Source organism: Chenopodium album, chromosome 7 (assembly GCF_948465745.1).
Source record: "Chenopodium album chromosome 7, dcCheAlbu1.1, whole genome shotgun sequence".
In the NCBI taxonomy this organism is placed as follows: domain Eukaryota; kingdom Viridiplantae; phylum Streptophyta; class Magnoliopsida; order Caryophyllales; family Amaranthaceae; genus Chenopodium; species Chenopodium album.
In genome coordinates this window covers 71675930-71693791 of record NC_137840.1, presented here as the reverse complement: position 1 = coordinate 71693791, position 17862 = coordinate 71675930, and the positions used below count along the sequence as shown (strand labels likewise).

The following is a 17862-nucleotide window of genomic DNA, read 5'->3' as shown; positions in this document are numbered from 1 at the left end:
TGTAAACTTTTGCCAGCTCTATATAAAAGTATGAATTCTATTGTATAGTTTTATACCAAAAAAATTTGTAACTTAATTGCATTCGAGCAAAACAAAAAGATTGGTTGAAAAATTTATAATGGTCTAACTTATCAATGGATAAAATTGTAATTTTTAACACCAGTTTGCCAATTGAGTAGTGTTTATCAAGATCATAAACTAATATTTTTCTCAAAAATTTGCTGATTAACGAATTAAAATTAAAATATCTGTTTATTACTGTTACAAATCGTGCTCCTCAGGTTGAAAAAAATCCAATAAAATTATAAAATTACAGTGAATATTATTCAACACGAAAAAAAAAACAAAAACTAAATCGACATTTTACAGTATGAAGCTTCTCCTCAATCAATAGTCAAATTCCTCAATTTCTCTGCTCTCAATCAATTTCTTCAATTCCCTATACCCTAATTTCCTCCCCAATTGAATACATCCACGAGAAAAATCTACACTTTCTCTCTCCAATTTTGCCAGTTGCTGATTTCTAGGTACATTTCTCGATCTCAATTTCTGCAATTATGTAACAGTTTCTTTGATCTGTTTCTTATAACTATACTTTCAATTCGATTCAATTTTTATCAGCAATCATGATTTTGAATGTTGTATGATGAATTGAAACTCTTTCTATTTGATTTTTGTGTACACTGAATTTCTTGTCACCGCCAATTTTGGGAATAGATGAATTGAAAGTTAATTGTTGGGGTTAATCAATACTTCTAATTATGCGCATTTCGTATTTTCGTTTGGTTTTTGGTTGGATTGCTTTTGTTTGGAGCTGTGATTATGATTTTGTCCCTGAATTCACGGTGTTTCGACGTTTTTGTAGTTGCAATTGAGGAAATTCCGAGCTCGGGATGGGACTTTTTGATGGGCTCCCTGTCCCATCTGATAAAGCTGTAAGTGTTCAACATTTTATTGAGCTGGATTTTTTTTTTCCTGGTTTTGAATGTAGGATTTCGTTTTTATTGTTCATGTTTTATGTGATGAAAGCTACTATGGAGTATTTTGTATTGGGAATGCTTTGGACACTTTGTATTACTTACTAGTAAAATGTTACCGTATAACTATATAAGCTTCTTGTTCTTACCGACCTGTTTGTAACACGGAATTAATTTTTCTTGAGCTAGTAGAGTTGTAAATTTGGAACGTAGTACTGATGTTCATGGATTTGTGGAAGGCATGATTTAATGTAACTATGAGTTAATATGCCAAATTTGTTACGTGCATTTACGTTTGGTTCAATGGTTTTGCAGCATTTGAGAGAGGACCTAGCACGAATAGATGAAAGCTGGGCTGCAGCGCGATTTGATTCATTGCCTCATGTGGTTCGCTTGTTGACTGCAAAAGATGAATTACAAGCTCTGAAGGAGCAGAGTGAGGTTATCGAGGATGTTGTTGACGAGGTTGTACATGCCTATCACAGTGGCTTCAATAGAGCAATTCAAAATTATTCCCAGGTACCGCTATTAGTTTTTCAAGTTTGAAATTACTGAAACAATCTGACAATGAATGCTAAAAAGTAGATACTGGATATGTAAGTCTAGGATTTATTATCAGCATGAGTCAATTGTGAATTGGAAAGATGTCCAATTGCCATGCCGAGACTCTTTTTGAAAAGCTAAAGTGAGCTTTTGTTGATTGTCCCAACATTATGAAGTGAATTAAAATTTTACTTGTGCAATCCCTTCTTTCTCTCCTATTCCTACTAAATTTGGGTGGTTTAGCTAGGGGAAATGGGTGTAACTGTGTAAGTGTGTAACTGATCAAAGTCTAGTTAGCTATGCAAGTGTGTTTTTACTTGAGAGCAGTATGTCAGAGCCTCAGAGGATATCAAAACATCTTCTCTGGCCCACTTAAAAAATTGTTTTATTATTAGATAAATTACTGAGAGCCACTTGGAAGTTCAACCAGAAAGATCAACCACTATCACATTCACTCAAAGAAACAGAAATAACAGGAAGATGATTCAAACTCAATTGAGCAGGCTTGTGTCCAGTACCAGTACCATAATGTTCACCTTAGCCATCCCTCATGTGCTATATAGTCTCCATAAGCGTTCCTATGTCCAAGACTATGCCATGGCTCATAGCCATAGAGCCACCCTTGGTTGGCCACTGCCCTTGGTTGTCCCCTAAAGAGCTTTATTCCGATCTTTGGTAATTTGAGCAGATTCCAAACTCTGGTCAAATAAAAGCTACAGGACTTGTTGTGTCAACTCGTTTGAGTTTATACATGGATGTTGAAATCAGGTTGTACTTTAATAGTGCATACAAAATGGCTAGATGAAGCCATGAAGCAAGGTTGAACCATCCATTTAAAATTTCTCAGGTTTGTATGAACATTTAATTGAAGCCCATATTAGATGTCAGGAAAAAATAAATGAGTATCTCCCCTTGTTTTTAATTTTTTTTAACGAAAAGGATTTTGAATCAGCGAAAGTAGAAAATTGAACCTATATATTGATTTAATGAATAAGCGGGGATGCAGGGTAGACATTACTAGCTATAATTTTAAGAGGCCTAAAAAACCAGTTTACTGTGGACCACAGCACTAATGAGTGCATCATCCTAGATCGAACTCTACACTTTGAAAATTAGTGTGTACTGTCATTTGAAGCACTTCATCCCTAGAATCTAAGGCATATTGCCTTTGTTAACTAGGGAGAGCAAGGTTGCCTTTGGCCTCAAATTATCTAGAAGACACAATTCAGCAGCATAAAGCTTGAGTTAGATAGCTAGATACTGGTTTCTCAAAGCCATACTAGGTTTTTCTTCCTTACTGATTTGAGTCATCTGACCAACTTTGCAGGATCTTATTTATTAAGGAGTTCAGTTCTTTGCAGTGTCATTTGGAATGTGTTAACAATCATCAATAGTATATATAATAATCTCTCTGTCATTTTAATCAGATCTTGCGGTTATTTAGCGAATCTGAAGAAAGCATTTCTGTCTTAAAAGTTGATTTGGCTGAGGCAAAGAAACGACTGGGTGCTCGTAACAAGCAGTTGCATCAGTTCTGGTACCGGTCTGTTACACTACGCCATATAATCTCCCTTTTGGACCAGATTGAGGGAATATCTAAGGTATATACAATTGAGATCACATTATTTGCTTGATACTTTTGGAGCTTCTTTTTTATTGTTTAGGAATTAGGATAGTTTTATACCATTTACTATCTTATATTCTTATGGTTAACTTTGATGGATTATGCTTCTTGTCTATGGTTTGTAATGTGTAAGTATTTTTTGTGCATGTGATTGTGTCTTAGCTTACATTTTTGAACTATGCTTTACATTACAGGGTATATATAAATAATTAATTGGGTGCTTTCCTTATGATTTGATTCAAAAATATGCTTGCTTGTTTGAATTTAAATCTGGAGTGTAAGGCCCAGCACCATAAACTTTTTTAGTTTCTCAAAAGTCTGTTTGTTGACCTAAAAGGGCCAACCTCATCAAAGCAATACCCTCTCTCCTCATCTTGATTGATTGTCCACATGAATAATTAGATATTCATGACCTTTTCTTTAGGCATTAAAAAAACATTGGCAATTGTATGATGCTTTATAAATTGGGCATTGTGTGCACTTTACAAAGTGAACTCTACTATTGAGTGTTGAAGTATTTTCCGATTTTTTTGCACAACATAGGTTCCAGCACGCATGGAAAAGCTTATCGCTGAGAAGCAGTTTTATGCTGCTGTCCAACTGCATGTGCAATCTACATTGATGCTTGAAAGAGAGGGTCTCCAAACGGTTGGTAGCTCCTTTCAATTTTATCTCCTTTCTTTCCTTTTCAAGTATACTTCATCTTGTTTTTAGCTCTCATTATCAGTTCTTAATTTGGTTCACACATGACGTAATTAATATTTTCTGATCAGGTTGGCGCTCTCCAAGATGTAAAATCTGAGTTAACCAAGTTGCGTGGAGTCCTTTTCTACAAGATTTTGGAAGACTTGCATGCCCACCTTTATAATAAAGGTGATTATAGGTATAGACTTTTTTGTCTCCTTGCTATTTTGCTATCTGGTTGGAAGCTTACATCTTACAGTGAAAGGGCTTGCTTCTTCTATTTTAGTTTATACAAAGTATATTTTTTTAGCGAGCTCATGTCAACTTTGTGGTTTTATATATTTATTATCCAATTCCTATCATTCTCTCAAGTAAAGTTGTACTATACTGCTTGTTTTAATGATATTTTCTTATAAATATTGGTACCTTTTACCTTCTGGTTTATTTTTACATAATTGAATTTTCATGAAGTTTTTATGTTCTATGCAGCTCAGTCTCTTCAAGCCTGCTTGAAAAGGATGATGAAGTTATAATGTCCGCGACTCTTTCATTGTCCATGAGTATTTCGCAACCTGTATCTCGACGCACAAGGTCATCTAAATCTGATTACCAAGTTGATGGAGGGTAAAACAACAACCAACACTGTCTGGGCTGTTACTTTTAATCTTCCATGCACTTTCTGCTGGAAGTCAATGATTACATTCTCTAGTTATGTAGTGAACATCATATCTTAGTGAATCTGTGTAGCTTTTGATGTTTTGTTTTATGTGGAAGCAGAATGTTTTATCTTCTTAGTTTTGTGTACCCCGAATGTCCCCCGCTCCCTTCTTTCATGTTAGCATTATAGTTACTGTTGTTTCCTTTCTATATGCTCTGTAGTTCTTATGATGGGCATGATGAAGAGGGTGGATTGAGAGGTGAAGTAGCTGATGGTCATGTCAGGGCCAACGGAGGGGATTATGGCCTTAAAAAGGGTGGATTTTTTTCAAGCCGACTTCCTCCGTGGCTTTCTTCTGCTACACCTGATGAGTTTCTTGTACGTCACTATAAGATCTCATTTATACTTTGACATATTTTCCAGGTCTATGATGTTTACTATTTGATCATGCTTTTGATAACAGGAAGCTGTGCAAAAGAGTGACGCTCCTCTACATGTGAAGTACCTCCAGACCATGGTAGAATGCTTGTGCAAGCTCGGCAAAGTTGCTGCTGCGGGTGCTATGATATGGTATATATATTTGACTTAAATTTTTCCAGAATCTGTTTTTGCATTATTTTTTTTGAAAGAAATGTATCAAGAAAAGAAGTGAATTCTAGGCTTCTAGCTCTGTACCAGAGACCATGCACTACACTGAAGTAAATTTGTAGCAAACCAATATCCTAGAAAAGGTTACTGAATTGTATTGGCATGAAGTCAATCCAACTATAGCTCATGCACAATCACAACTTTGAAGCTTTTAGCCTTGATTCCTTTAAAGTCTGTTCCTAGTTGGTTTTACGACAGAAGAACTTTTTGGATGGTGGGAATAGGGATGAAGGGGAGAGGTGAGGGGAAGGAGCTTTAGGGTACTTGCATATGAATATATGTGTAGGACGGAATCCTTACCTTTTTTCCTTTTCCGTTTCCATGTAAAAATTCGTGATTTATTCAAGCCCATTGACAAGCTTATTATTTGTAATGTAAGCCTTGTTTTATTTAAAACTAAATTATACACGGTAACACATATAATAAGAATAAACCTATTTGTCCTGGATGTATTGTCAATTGATGTTAAGTTCTGAAACTAGCTTTTTCTTACTAGCTAGGTACATACATGGTTTTGGTCTTCAACATTGTAATGACCTTAATAACACGGAAGGATGTAGAAATCAAATTGTCAAAATAGTGTAAAAATATCCTACCATGTGCTGCAGTTAGACTTGGTCCAAAACACCTAGATTGGCTGATAGATCACAACATCATCATTTTTTTTTTGACTTGAAGAAAAACAATATCATTAATGAATAGTCATACGACATCTACAATAATACTTCGTAATAAAGATTTGTAAATCACAAATTTAGAGAAAATAACATAACTTATACATTCAAAGCCATAACTAATTTGCATAGCTCCACTGCTTCGCGAACAGTGATTTTCGATGTCTTCGCATCTTTCCAAGTAGAGACTTTCGCAATCTGCGTTGATGTTTTGATCGTAGAGTTGATGACAAGCTCTAAACCCATATGAATCCAAATCATCTTTACATATATTATTGTAACCCTAAAAATAATGTTCTCATCAAGAATCAAAATCCCACAAAATTGGGAAAAAACTCGGAAAATTGGAGAGAACAAAGCAAAACAAAACAAAGCAAAGAACTGAATTAAATTAAAGAAAAAGGGTCAAAAAAGTCTAATTCTTCGGTCTAAATGGTAAGTGGGCAAGACTCTAGAGTTTATTGGAGTTATTATATTCACTGTATGAGGATTTTGGCTGCTGTTCTGATTGTAACTTTATCAGAAATTTAATGCATGTATAATCTGGTTGCTTTTGAACTTTGCTTTTTCAAATTTCTTGACTTGTTTTTCCATTTCATTCTGGGATTGCAACTTAAAATGGTGATAGCCAGAGGTTGAGATCAACAATTCATGAGATCATTTCCTCTAAGATAAAAGCTCATGCAGAAAACATGAGCTCATCCAGGCCTGGAAGTGGTTTGACGGCATATTCTTCGACTCTACATACTTTGAAGGGACAACTGGAAACATACCAGTTATCCAAACAGAAACGTGCAAATGGGGTATCACTCAGTGGAACATTGTTAGCCGTTAGCCCTGTAACACCAGTGATGGCGCCTATGGGGACAGCACAGGCTGCTGCAAGAGAACTTCTAAATTCAATTCTTGATGCAATCATCAAAATATTTGGTGAGGCACAACCCTTTGTTTGTTGTCGATAGCCTGTATTTAAAAATAGCAGCCTTTATTCTCATCTTAGGCTGTAAGATTAATTTAGTTACAATCTTAAACAAAACTAAAGTATATAGAAAAGTGTATATATGAATCTGTAACATTATTTTCATCATTAATGTTCAGAGAATCATGTTATTGTTGGAGAGCTTCTTGAAGCAAAAGCCAGTCAGCAAGCTGACATCAATACACCCAGGTCTTTGGTGGATGTAAGTTTCAACACTGAATCTGAGGTGACTGGTGGCTACTCTATTGGGTTTTCTCTTACAGTTTTACAGGTATGGGCTGTTTTGTGTGTATTGTTCCAACTTCATGTTTCTGTAATTTCTGAAGATTTAGGCCCCTGTTTAGGGAGAGAAGCTGACTCACCTAGTTTTTAGCACTGTTTTCAAACTATTACTAATTGTTTATTTGTTGGTTGTATAAAAGAGTGAATGCCAACAACTCATATGTGAGATTCTGCGAGCAACTCCTGAAGCTGCATCAGCTGATGCTGCAGTTCAAACAGCTAGACTTGCGGGCAAAGTTCCTTCAAAAGAAAAGAGGCAAGTCAATTTTTACCAAACTTTATCAAGCACTTTACTTCTATGCGTGTATGAAGTGCTGTACTAATGATGTTTTCTGCCGAGGGCATATATATTAACAAATATACAGGATAGGGTGTTGATACAATTTATGACCTCGGTCCATAAGAGATTGATTGTTGAATTCAGAGATGAAAATTATTTTTCCTTTTACTAGTAGTTTATATCTGGCTTTAATGAGGAAGGAACTTATCCTATTTTCCTCGTTCACCTTGTACTTGAACTAAGTAAAAATTATGTGTTTGGCTGGCTGCAAATACCTGCTTCTTGTCAACTATGTATATTTTCAGATTTGGCTACTAGTCCCCCATTCATGTATGCGACAGGGTATCATAGATGCTCTTGGCTACTATATAAAAGCGTAATAAGTTTTTTACTGAATATGAAGTGTTTCTTGCTCCAGTGTCCATATCTAAAATGATGCCTTGAGTTTTTGGAAAGAATACAATAGAGAAATGAAGGGTCTGTGTGATTAAGCCTGACACTTTATTTACTTTTATATTGTTATTGTTATTTTTTATTTATTTATTTTTAGTTGTTATCTTTTGTACATCATATGTTTAAGTCTCCATTAATAGCTGTCAACTATATGATTATAAGAATCTTCTTTCTTCCTTTCTAAAGTTTAAGTATGCTATTGTACAAGGGGTCTATGGTTTTAGGATAGGATGCTTAATTGCCTTGCATCATTGAATATTGGCACGTACATGGATGTTACAAGCGCGTGTTAACACTTAAACCTGCATCTTTTTCCTTTTTTTTTTTTTCAAAATAGAATTCGTTTAAAAATATCCTATTGATGCTATTTTTTTCTCAGGGATGGGTCAGACGATGGTCTCACTTTTGCTTTTCGCTTCTCTGATGCTACAATGTCCGTTCCTAACCAAGGTGTGGCCTAACTATTAGATTTAGCTTTTCTATATAATAAATTAGATAGAAATTGAGTTGCTGTGAACCATGTGATGTTATATTTAGTCAATTTTGTGTTTGTCAATATTGCATGGAGAAAGCAATAGGACCTAAATGCTTGTTGGTATTAAAGTCACTTTTTAGCTCTCAATTAATAGGAAGTAGAGTAATTTCCCTCAAGTTAGTTAATTAAACTCTTGCATTCAAACTTGTATCTCAAAATCTTAAATAAAACCTAGCAATTAAGTTGTACTCCATAACAGAACTCAAATGTCACCAAGGAATCCTTTTTAGTATGTGTGCACTTCCTTTATGTTTTAGTTGGGTTATAGATTTTAGTCTTTAATAGTTTTATTTTCCTTTGTATCTGTTCGTTTCTCTTGTGCTTTAGGAGGCTCACCTTTTCTCTTCTTTCTGCATGCTACTCCTTACCTGCAGCAGGTCAATATTAAAATTGGACACATGTAGCTATTATATAGCCTTTTGACCTTGTTATTTTAGTAAAAGTTGACATTTTTTTCAAGATTTTTTCTTTCATAGTGAGTTTTATTAATAAATGGGAATAGATTTAATGCTATTTAATTAAAAATGTTTATTTGCACTTTGATTTGTTGGTGAAATTTTGTACCTTTTTTTTTCAAACCTTAGATTTCTCTCATTGGTATTGACTATTTAATAGGCCAAAGTTGGAATAAGAAGGCCCAAGGCATGTCACAAGAGGGATATGGGTCTGCAGCTGTCTTGCCTGAGGAAGGCATGTATTTAGCAGCAGCTGTTTATCGTCCTGTTCTTCAGGTTTGTGGTTGTTGGTATTTTTTGTCTGTTGACAAATGCATACTCTTAATTTTATTTACTTATGAAATGTTCTCTGCAGTTTACAGACAAGGTTGCTTCAATGTTGCCAGAGAATTATTCCCAATCTGGGTATGTCAAGGATTTAATTTTCCTCTTTTCTTTTCTTTATTTTATATCATATATTAATTTACGCGTGTAATAAAACGCTAGGATATGAATAGGTTTTGCTATATGGTTGGACCTAGCACCCCCCCCCCCCCCCCCTACCCACCAGGAATTTCTATTATTTCACTTTCCTGTAATCTTTTAAAATTGATTTTAGATTAAGAGAGTTTCCTGAAGGTCCAATATTATTTGAGGCTTAAATACCCCTTTTCTGTTGATTTATTCGAATTTGTCTGATGTATTAAAGCTAGAGCATAGGAAAACATTGAAAATCACTCATTTGATTATACATGCCCTATTATCCGCTTACCATCCAAGACTTATCTCTCTTGAGTCGGTAAAAATTAGTTGAAAGTTTTCATTCCACCAAAAAAGATGCATGTATCCTTTTTCTCGTACACTGCCGTAACTTGCTTTAGTCCTTGCATACTGTAGTAAAAACTCGTATTTACAGTGTGTACAGTATATGCAGATCACGGCTGGGGAATGGGGTATGTTGTGAAGCCCTTAGCTTGCATGAAGCTATAAAAATGATTTTAGCTATTTTGTGAGTAATTTGGAAGGTGATGTAAATGGTCAGTATTTATGGTAGACCAGCTTAACTTTATGGTGTATGGCCCAATTTGTCTTTGATATTTGGTGCTAGGAAACTGACTTATTGATTGTTTTATCAGATACATCATTTAATATTTATAATGCTTGTTGATTCTCCATGGACTGTTGTAATGCTAGAAAATGATGCACATCAATTCGTTGTGTTATTAACTGCCTCTCCCTATCTAGAGAAGTCTAAGTATATCGCACTCCTTTCTTTCCCTCTTTACGAGGCTGGCTAAATAGTGAGGGTGTTTTGTGGGTGCGAACGTGCAAGTTTCATCTTTGGTCTTTTCTTAAAAGATTTTTTTCTTCTACTATTCTGTACTAAATATTACATAGCTATATCTTTTCTATTAATTTCTCTTTAATTTTCTTGCTCTGCCCAGTTTTCCTCCTTATTTGTCTAACAGTATAATTGCCTTGATCTTTCCTTGTGTGCAGGAATGATGGATTGCTGGCTTTTGTTGAAAATTTTGTGAAGGAACATTTCTTACCTACGATGTTTGTGGACTACCGAAAAAGTGTACAGCAGGCAATATCAAGCAAGTTCCATGACTTAACTCAAATGATTTATAGTTGTAGAAACTTCATTGCAGTGAATGCTTTTTTGTTTTATTTTTATCTGTTACATTGTGCAATGATAGTATTCTATGTTGGATGCTTTTTAGATGTGCCAGATAAAATGAGGGTTGTGAAGTAGTCAAGATTGATTTTTGTCATAGATCTGTAATTGTGGTCATGTGATGTGATCTTTGTTAAAATACTTTTTAGAAACATATACACTTAACTCATGTACATGCATTTTTCTAAATTTTTCATCGTATAATTTAATTGTTCAGTAATGAAGATTTTTTTTTTTTTTTTTTTGAGTCTTAAATCTTAATAAATGTCTAAAGTAAAATGGTTTGATATTAATGTGTGTTCTGACTGCTATTGTCGGATACTGATCTGTATTATGTATGATAATTGTTAAGTAAGATTAGTTTCAGATAATATTAATTACTAATCAATTGTTCAGGTATGGAGATTATTTTGCTTTTCCATGTCTTAATTAGCATTTGGAGTAAAAGGATTTAAGATTGATGTGTGTAGACTGTCATGATCTGATATGATCTTTACTACTACCTCCGTTACATATTATTTGCAACGATTTGACATAAAGTAGAGAGGAAAAATGTCTAATCGTTGCACATAATATGTAATGGAGGTAGTATGTATGATCATTGATAAATTCTAACTTCTAAGCCTCATATTTGGAGTAAAATAATGAAATAGAACTGTTTACACTCCCTCCATTCTTCTACTCGGCTATTGTAGATACGTGGTTTTAGAAAATTAGAAAAAAGGTGAGAGCGTGTAAGATAGAGTAAAAGAGAATGTAAAAAGGTGGGTGTAAGAAAAAGTGAATGAAGTAAAAGTGTGAACAAGTGAAAGTATTGTGGGGTGAGAAGGGTAAGATTGAAGGAGAGAAAAAGAGAAAGGGGGGGGGGGGGGGGTGCCTAAAATAAAATAAGAACAAAAAAGAGATGGGAGGTAATCAAGAATACTTTATTTTCTTCTTTTTTTGGATGTATGTGTTTTCTTTGTCCATATTATAAGCTACTTGGTTTGCATTTGCTACTTTTGGTGATGGAAACCTTATGATATTAGTGCTGTTCCAGGTCCAGCTGCATTTCGTCCTCGGACACATGCTGCTGCTTCATATACACCTTCTGTTGAGAAGGGGCGACCAGTCTTGCAGGGACTTCTGGCTATAGATCTTTTGACAAAAGAGGTAATGTTAGCTTCAATTTTTCTATGCTTTTGACTAGCGAGGTGTAGGCCTAGCATTAATCAAATCACATGGTTATGAAAAATGAAAAATGTTTGTATTAATAGTTGATAAATGAGTAACTAGCTATTCCTCTGTCCTGTGAAAATAAGCCATATAAGGTTGAGGTGTCTTGAAATTATAGAACTAAGATCTTTACAGAATATGTATACTGTTGATGATGTGTTGGAACTTGGAAGGCATGGAATACTTTTCATCAAGAAAAATCTTCAAAAAAAAAAAAGAAATAATGATACCCCCTTTGCCCTTAAATAAAAGTCCCATTTCACTACAAAATATTGTCCTTATTTCAATCTCTTATTTCTCCACTATCTTCTTTTTTGTTCACCTTTAATCAACGAAACTATACTATCTTATTTTTTATTCACCTATAATAAACCACACTCTTTAATTTATATGTTTTTATTTACATTCAATCTACCAAATACCACTATCTTCTTTTTTAATTCACCATCAATCAACCAAGCTCTCTGTCTTAATATTTTTAATCACCTATCCTAAGTATGTGTGCTTGAGCAAATGGGACTATTATGTAGGGAGTTAGGGACAGAGGGAGTATAACTCGAAGGGGGCTCTTTTAAACATGAACCCTACTGTAACCACTACTTAACTGTAGTTGTGGTTGGCTTAGAAGACCTATCAGTAAGCTGAATTAGACAGGAAGTTCTTGTTATTCATGGTTGGATCATTTGACTTGCACGTTCAGTCTGTTTCTAATAGCTAAAAAATCAAAATGCTCGTAAAAATGTATGTTGTATAAATTCTGATATATGGTGTTGTCCACTAGATACTTGGCTGGGCTCAAGCTATGCCAAAGTTTGCTGCTGAATTTGTGAAATATGTGCAAACTTTCCTTGAGCGAGCATATGAAAGATGTCGTACTTCATACATGGAGGTGAACATTCCTTGTACCCTTGTTTTTCTCTTGCTATATTATTTTTAATTGTCATATTGTTTTACAATGCCAATAATACATTTTCTCTTGCTATTATGTATATGTATATGTATATGCAACCATTCCTCATCTTATTGCTTTTGTTTCAGGCAGTTCTTGAGAAACAGAGTTATATGCTGATAGGAAGGCATGATATTGAAAGCTTGATGAAGCTTGATCCTGCTAGTTCATGTCTACAAAATCGTCTGAATGATAATCCTTCTGATGCATATGGGATTGAAGTTGAAAAACAGATGAGTGAAGTGCTACTTAGCTTGCGACCAATAAAGCAGGTATCGTGTTATTTAAGAGCTGTTTTATGTTTGCTACTTTGCTATGTTGTGTTCTTGGCATTATAATGAACCTATGTCCATTTCTGTCCCCATTTTGTCTCATACTGCTCCATTTTCAAGAAAAAAAAAGATAAAAATAAATAATTAGAATGAATTCGTTTGTTGTTGATCTATTTGCAAAGTTGGCATATGTTTTGAGAGGTTTTTAGAAGATTTGCTGATAAAGTACCCTTGCTATTAATTTTCTCATGCAGGAAAATCTAATTCGTGATGATAATAAACTTATTCTACTGGCTTCTTTAAGTGATTCACTGGAGTATGTTGCAGATTCAATTGAAAGGCAAGTCATTTTTTTTCTGGCATTGTATAAAAATAAGTTGCAATAGACTGTTTTATAATGGCTATTTGCTGTAGAGTTGGAACCAATGTGTACACAGATCTTTTTCAGACTGAGACTTATCCCTAGAAAAATCTCTCACATTTGTTAATTTGTATTCTCGTGATTTTCTTATAGAATGTAATAATCTCATGAGATGTTGTCATAAGTGATGGTATTTCCTGTATTGGAATATGTACATATACATTACATATGTACTTAATATGATGTACATATTCCAACAGATGGTTTTCTAAAAATTCCCATTTTATAATGGTTTTTTTTTAATCTTTTTTTTTAAAAAAAAATTTTTAAAATTTTTTTATTTTAAAATTGTGGTTATGATTTATTCAAGATCAGCTTAATGAGGATTGTGTATGGTGGTCATTTTCATATGGGGTTCCCAGATTTTTTGTCAGCAGTTGCTGCATGAAAAAATAATATGCTTAATGAATTATCACATGTAATGCGCTTTGCAGACTTGGAAAAACATTCTCCACTGCATGTAATCAAGTGGAAGAGAAGGGAATAAACCAGAGAACACCCCGCCGTAGTGAAGTTAGTAGCTCCCCTTCAAAGGATCTGGTATCATTTGCTGATGATTACAGAAAATTGGCTATTGATTGCCTCAAAGTCTTGCGTGTAGAAATGCAATTGGAAACAGTCTTCCATATGCAGGCATGTCGTAAATTTAACTTAAGGACTTTATATTTTCACTTATCTGAAGTTTGATTCAAAAGCTCATGAAAATATGAAATTATTTATGCTGTATGTAGTTGACCTTGTTGGAAATTTTAAACTGTGAACAGGAGATGACTAATAGAGAATATCTGGATGACTTAGATGCAGAAGAACCTGATGACTTTATCATATCCCTCACTGCTCAGGTGTGTTTCTGTCTAGTCTTGCTAATACGTTATTGTGGGATCACCTTAAGTCATTTTCAGGCATATAATTTGAATCTCTTTCTGGCTGAAGAATTCATTTCCTGAACATTTATACTAGAGAAAACTTGTTTTATAATTCTACATGCACAGTATTTTAGGTAGCAGATGAGCATCGAGGTGGATTATTAAAATCTTGTGTCTTTTCACTATTCTCTTGACAAATTACTTTGCTTTTCATTGTGTCAATGACAATTTAATGTTTTAGATGCTACATATCTTTTTGAAGTAATATTTAAGCTGTTTTTGTTCCTTTGAGAAAACTAAAGATACATAATGTGACATATTGGAATTTGTATCATGTGTCAAAATGATTTACATTTGGTCTCTAAAGTAAAAATCAATGGAAATGATTTGTCTTATTAAAAAGGTTTGAAACTCACTTTATCAAAGCACTGGAAGGGAAAGAATCCCATGTGGTGTTGCTATGAGGTTGGATTGCTATTCTGCTAGCCCCCAGCACTTAATGTGTTTGGATTTCCCTGGAAATATATGCTCGGAGTCTTAGACTATGAATAATAAAGGATTCATAGTGTGTGTGTGTGTGTGTGGAAATGCTTAGACTGTGATCTTATGTAGTCCTGACCTAATTCTACAGCATTTAACTTATTGGATACCCTAACAGATAACACGCAGAGATGAAGCAATTGCTCCCTTTGTCTCGAGGATAAAGCAAAATTACATTTTTGGTGGAATTTGTGGCGTTACATCAAACGCTTCTATCAAGGTGATTACAGCTTTTCCTAATTGATTATTATTGTTTAATTTGCTTGAACCTGCCATCTATTTCTTGGTTTCTCTGTCTGATTAGTGTATTGCTTATCCAGGCTTTGGCTGATATGAAATCAATTAATCTTTTTGGAGTCCAACAGATATGCCGAAATTCGATTGCCTTGGAACAGGTTGGTGTACTATTCACAATGTGGTATTTTGTGGGGTCATAATCATATTGACCTTACTAAATTGTAACTTTCATTATAATTAGACATGGATCTGTTGTTAACATTATCTTTTAGCTGGCCTCAATTCATAAACTTAAAAGCGTTTTTTTTTTCTTTGCTTTCTCTCCAGCTATTGCAATTCCTAGCTTTTGGCTTAATTGAGATATGATCATATCCTGTTTTAATACCCATGAAGACAGACCATTAATTTGAATTTACTATTATTCCTCTGAAAGCCTTTATAGCCTGAATTTCTTGGTGCAGGCACTAGCAGCCATACCATCAATTGACAGTGAAGCTGTGCAACTGAGATTGGACCGTGTGCGGACTTACTTTGAGCTCCTAAACATGCCATTTGAGGTGCTTACCTTAGATTATTGCTATTGTAATTATTCCTAGCACATTATAGTTATGGGTTTAACATCATTTGCAATTACTTGTATAATCTTTGTGGTCATCATTCATACCCATCAAAAAAACTTTGTGATGATAGGTGTTCACCTCACCCTCTCTTTCTTTTAAAACAATTTACTGTATGTGCTAATCACCTGAAGATGACTTTTGTGTCTCATTACAGGCTCTCCTGGCTTTTATTACTGAACACGAGAACTTGTTTACACCAGAGGAGTAAGTGTGATCAAAATATATGTTGCTACTATTACTAGTTTAATGATGCCTGACAAGTCCGCAGTATCTGACCATAAAATTTATTTGACAGGTATGCCAATCTTTTAAAAATCGAAGTCCCAGGCAGAGAGATTCCTGCTGATGCACAAGATAGAGTATCAGACATTTTGCGTTAGACCCTAGCAGACTCTGTTGGATTGGATTTTCTAGCTAAGTGACTACCAGAAGATATCTGGTATGTCCATGAATATATACTGCTGTCTCTTTTCAAAGAAAACACTTGAAGAGTTGAAGTCCATAATAGCAAGCATTGCTGGTGGCCTGTTGTAAATTTTGGCGTCAGTAAGTAGTGGGTGTTCATTCGGCCTCTGTTGATAGATGTATAAATCTACTCTACTAAAATTAATGTTTGTCGCTATTAAGATAAAACAAGACCTAGCTTAATTGATAAAAATCAGGGTCTTGTTTTGTACTCTGCACTCTAGAAAATCATAAATACAAATTCTCTTTTTTAAGTAAGACTAACCGATCGATATCGATATAACTAGTTTTCAAATTAATGAATAATAATTTATCTCTCCTCTCTCTCCTCCTTTCTCTCTCCAAAATCCTAGCCTCCATTGTTGAATTTTGAGGGGGCTTCTATCAATTTTAATTGGTGGAAAGCCCCAATCCTTTTTTTTTTTTTTTTTTTTTTTTAGGTTTATAATAATGATTCCTCCTTTTGGGAGGAACTTTTCTCCCTCGAAAGAAAGGGTTTCCGATCTCCTTCGAAAGACAAGGGTTTTTCAGACCTCCTTCGAAAGACATCGAAAGACAAGGTTTATCTCCTCTTTTCGAGGGAGAAATTTCTTAGTTTTGAATCCATGGTAGTAGATCTAATGGATCGTCGTGAAACTATTTCGTTGGTGAAAAAGTTATCAAGTTTTCGAATACGGACAGATGAATTAGAATGAAAACCTACAACCTCTTGACAATGGATGGTGAATCACTACATAATATAGACATATTGGCAGGCTAAAGTCGTATCACTTAATCAAAAGTAATTCCTAAATCCTCTAGCTAATGTAGATAGGGAAGTAGGGTCGAATCCACAGGGAAACAAGTCTTTCTATTCGTAATTAATTAAAGCAATCTAAGTTATTAAGTAACAAAATAATATTATCGAAAGGAAACTAAACTACGAAGATCAAGGGTAAAGAGAAATCAATGAATAAAGGATCTAGGGCATAGGTTCACCAATAAATGATACTCCAGAGTAAAACATGAAAATCAATCATCAATGCATCAATTAACCAGATCATAAAGGGCTTTCGCTACGTATTACAATCACGGAATTAATCTACCGGTATTAAATCTCATCGATCTCTCGAATCTCGACTTAACCATTTATAAATTAACCTGCCTATTGAAACTAAGCTTAAATATCAATTCTCATCTCTCGAATCTCGAATCAATATTGCTAAACTCATACTTTAAAGACCAACGCTAATCTAGTTGCATAGCAATAAATCATTCAATAGGAAATTAATCAAGCATTGACAATCAACAACAATAATTACTCCTTCATATTAATCATGCATCCCCAAGAACCCTAGAATTAAACTACTCGTGCATAATTAAAGATAAACTAACCAAAGCAATTAATAAACAAGTCATGATGAAAGAGAGAAAATAAATAACTGAAATCAAAGGAGAAGAAATCATTACCAAAGTAATCAGAATTAAAGAGTTGAATTAAGAACTAAGTATAAAGTTGTAGAGAGAGAAAGTCTAAGAGAAGAGGTGATCGTATCAAAACGACTTAAAACGTATTTATACTAAGCTCTTAAAATCCTAATTAGAAACTAAGCAAATATCGCCGATAAGCAACTCTCTAAAATACGCGCCCGATCGGGTGAGGGGCTGCTCGATCGGGCCCGCCTTTTCTTCATCAAGGGTCTTCTCTCGTGCCCGGCCGGGCACGAGCTTGGGCGTGAGACTATTTTTTTCCTCATCAGCCCCGCCCGGTCGGGCGCGCCTTCGGGCGAGGGACTCTTTGACCGAGCCACGATCTTTGGACAACTTGGACTTCTCGATTGGGAAC

At 34.7% G+C, this 17862-nt stretch overlaps 1 protein-coding gene across 1 annotated transcript; it reads left to right on the top strand.

Annotated features, from left to right (window-relative positions):
• Positions 1–313: 313 nt before the first annotated feature.
• On the top strand, positions 314–16295 carry LOC145639423 (exocyst complex component SEC8-like). Its single transcript, XM_081690664.1, has 27 exons — positions 314–527; positions 866–935; positions 1293–1496; positions 2948–3121; positions 3688–3792; positions 3918–4027; positions 4318–4452; positions 4708–4864; positions 4950–5056; positions 6437–6738; positions 6907–7058; positions 7210–7325; positions 8182–8252; positions 8953–9068; positions 9148–9197; positions 10272–10372; positions 11492–11604; positions 12449–12556; positions 12706–12888; positions 13143–13228; positions 13744–13942; positions 14074–14151; positions 14834–14935; positions 15036–15110; positions 15414–15509; positions 15727–15776; positions 15868–16295. Exons 2-27 carry the CDS (start codon positions 894–896, stop codon positions 15950–15952), a joined length of 3117 nt encoding a protein of 1038 aa, XP_081546790.1. The 5' UTR covers positions 314–527; positions 866–893; the 3' UTR covers positions 15953–16295.
• Positions 16296–17862: the final 1567 nt, after the last annotated feature.

Bases quoted from the DNA above. Each gene is read 5' to 3' on its own strand.
- LOC145639423 (XM_081690664.1), top strand. From the start codon at position 894: ATGGGACTTTTTGATGGGCTCCCTGTCCCATCTGATAAAGCT. The intron at 12,557-12,705 runs GTGAACATTCCT...CTTTTGTTTCAG, and splicing joins GTCGTACTTCATACATGGAG to GCAGTTCTTGAGAAACAGAG. The intron at 14,152-14,833 runs GTGTGTTTCTGT...ATACCCTAACAG, and splicing joins TCATATCCCTCACTGCTCAG to ATAACACGCAGAGATGAAGC.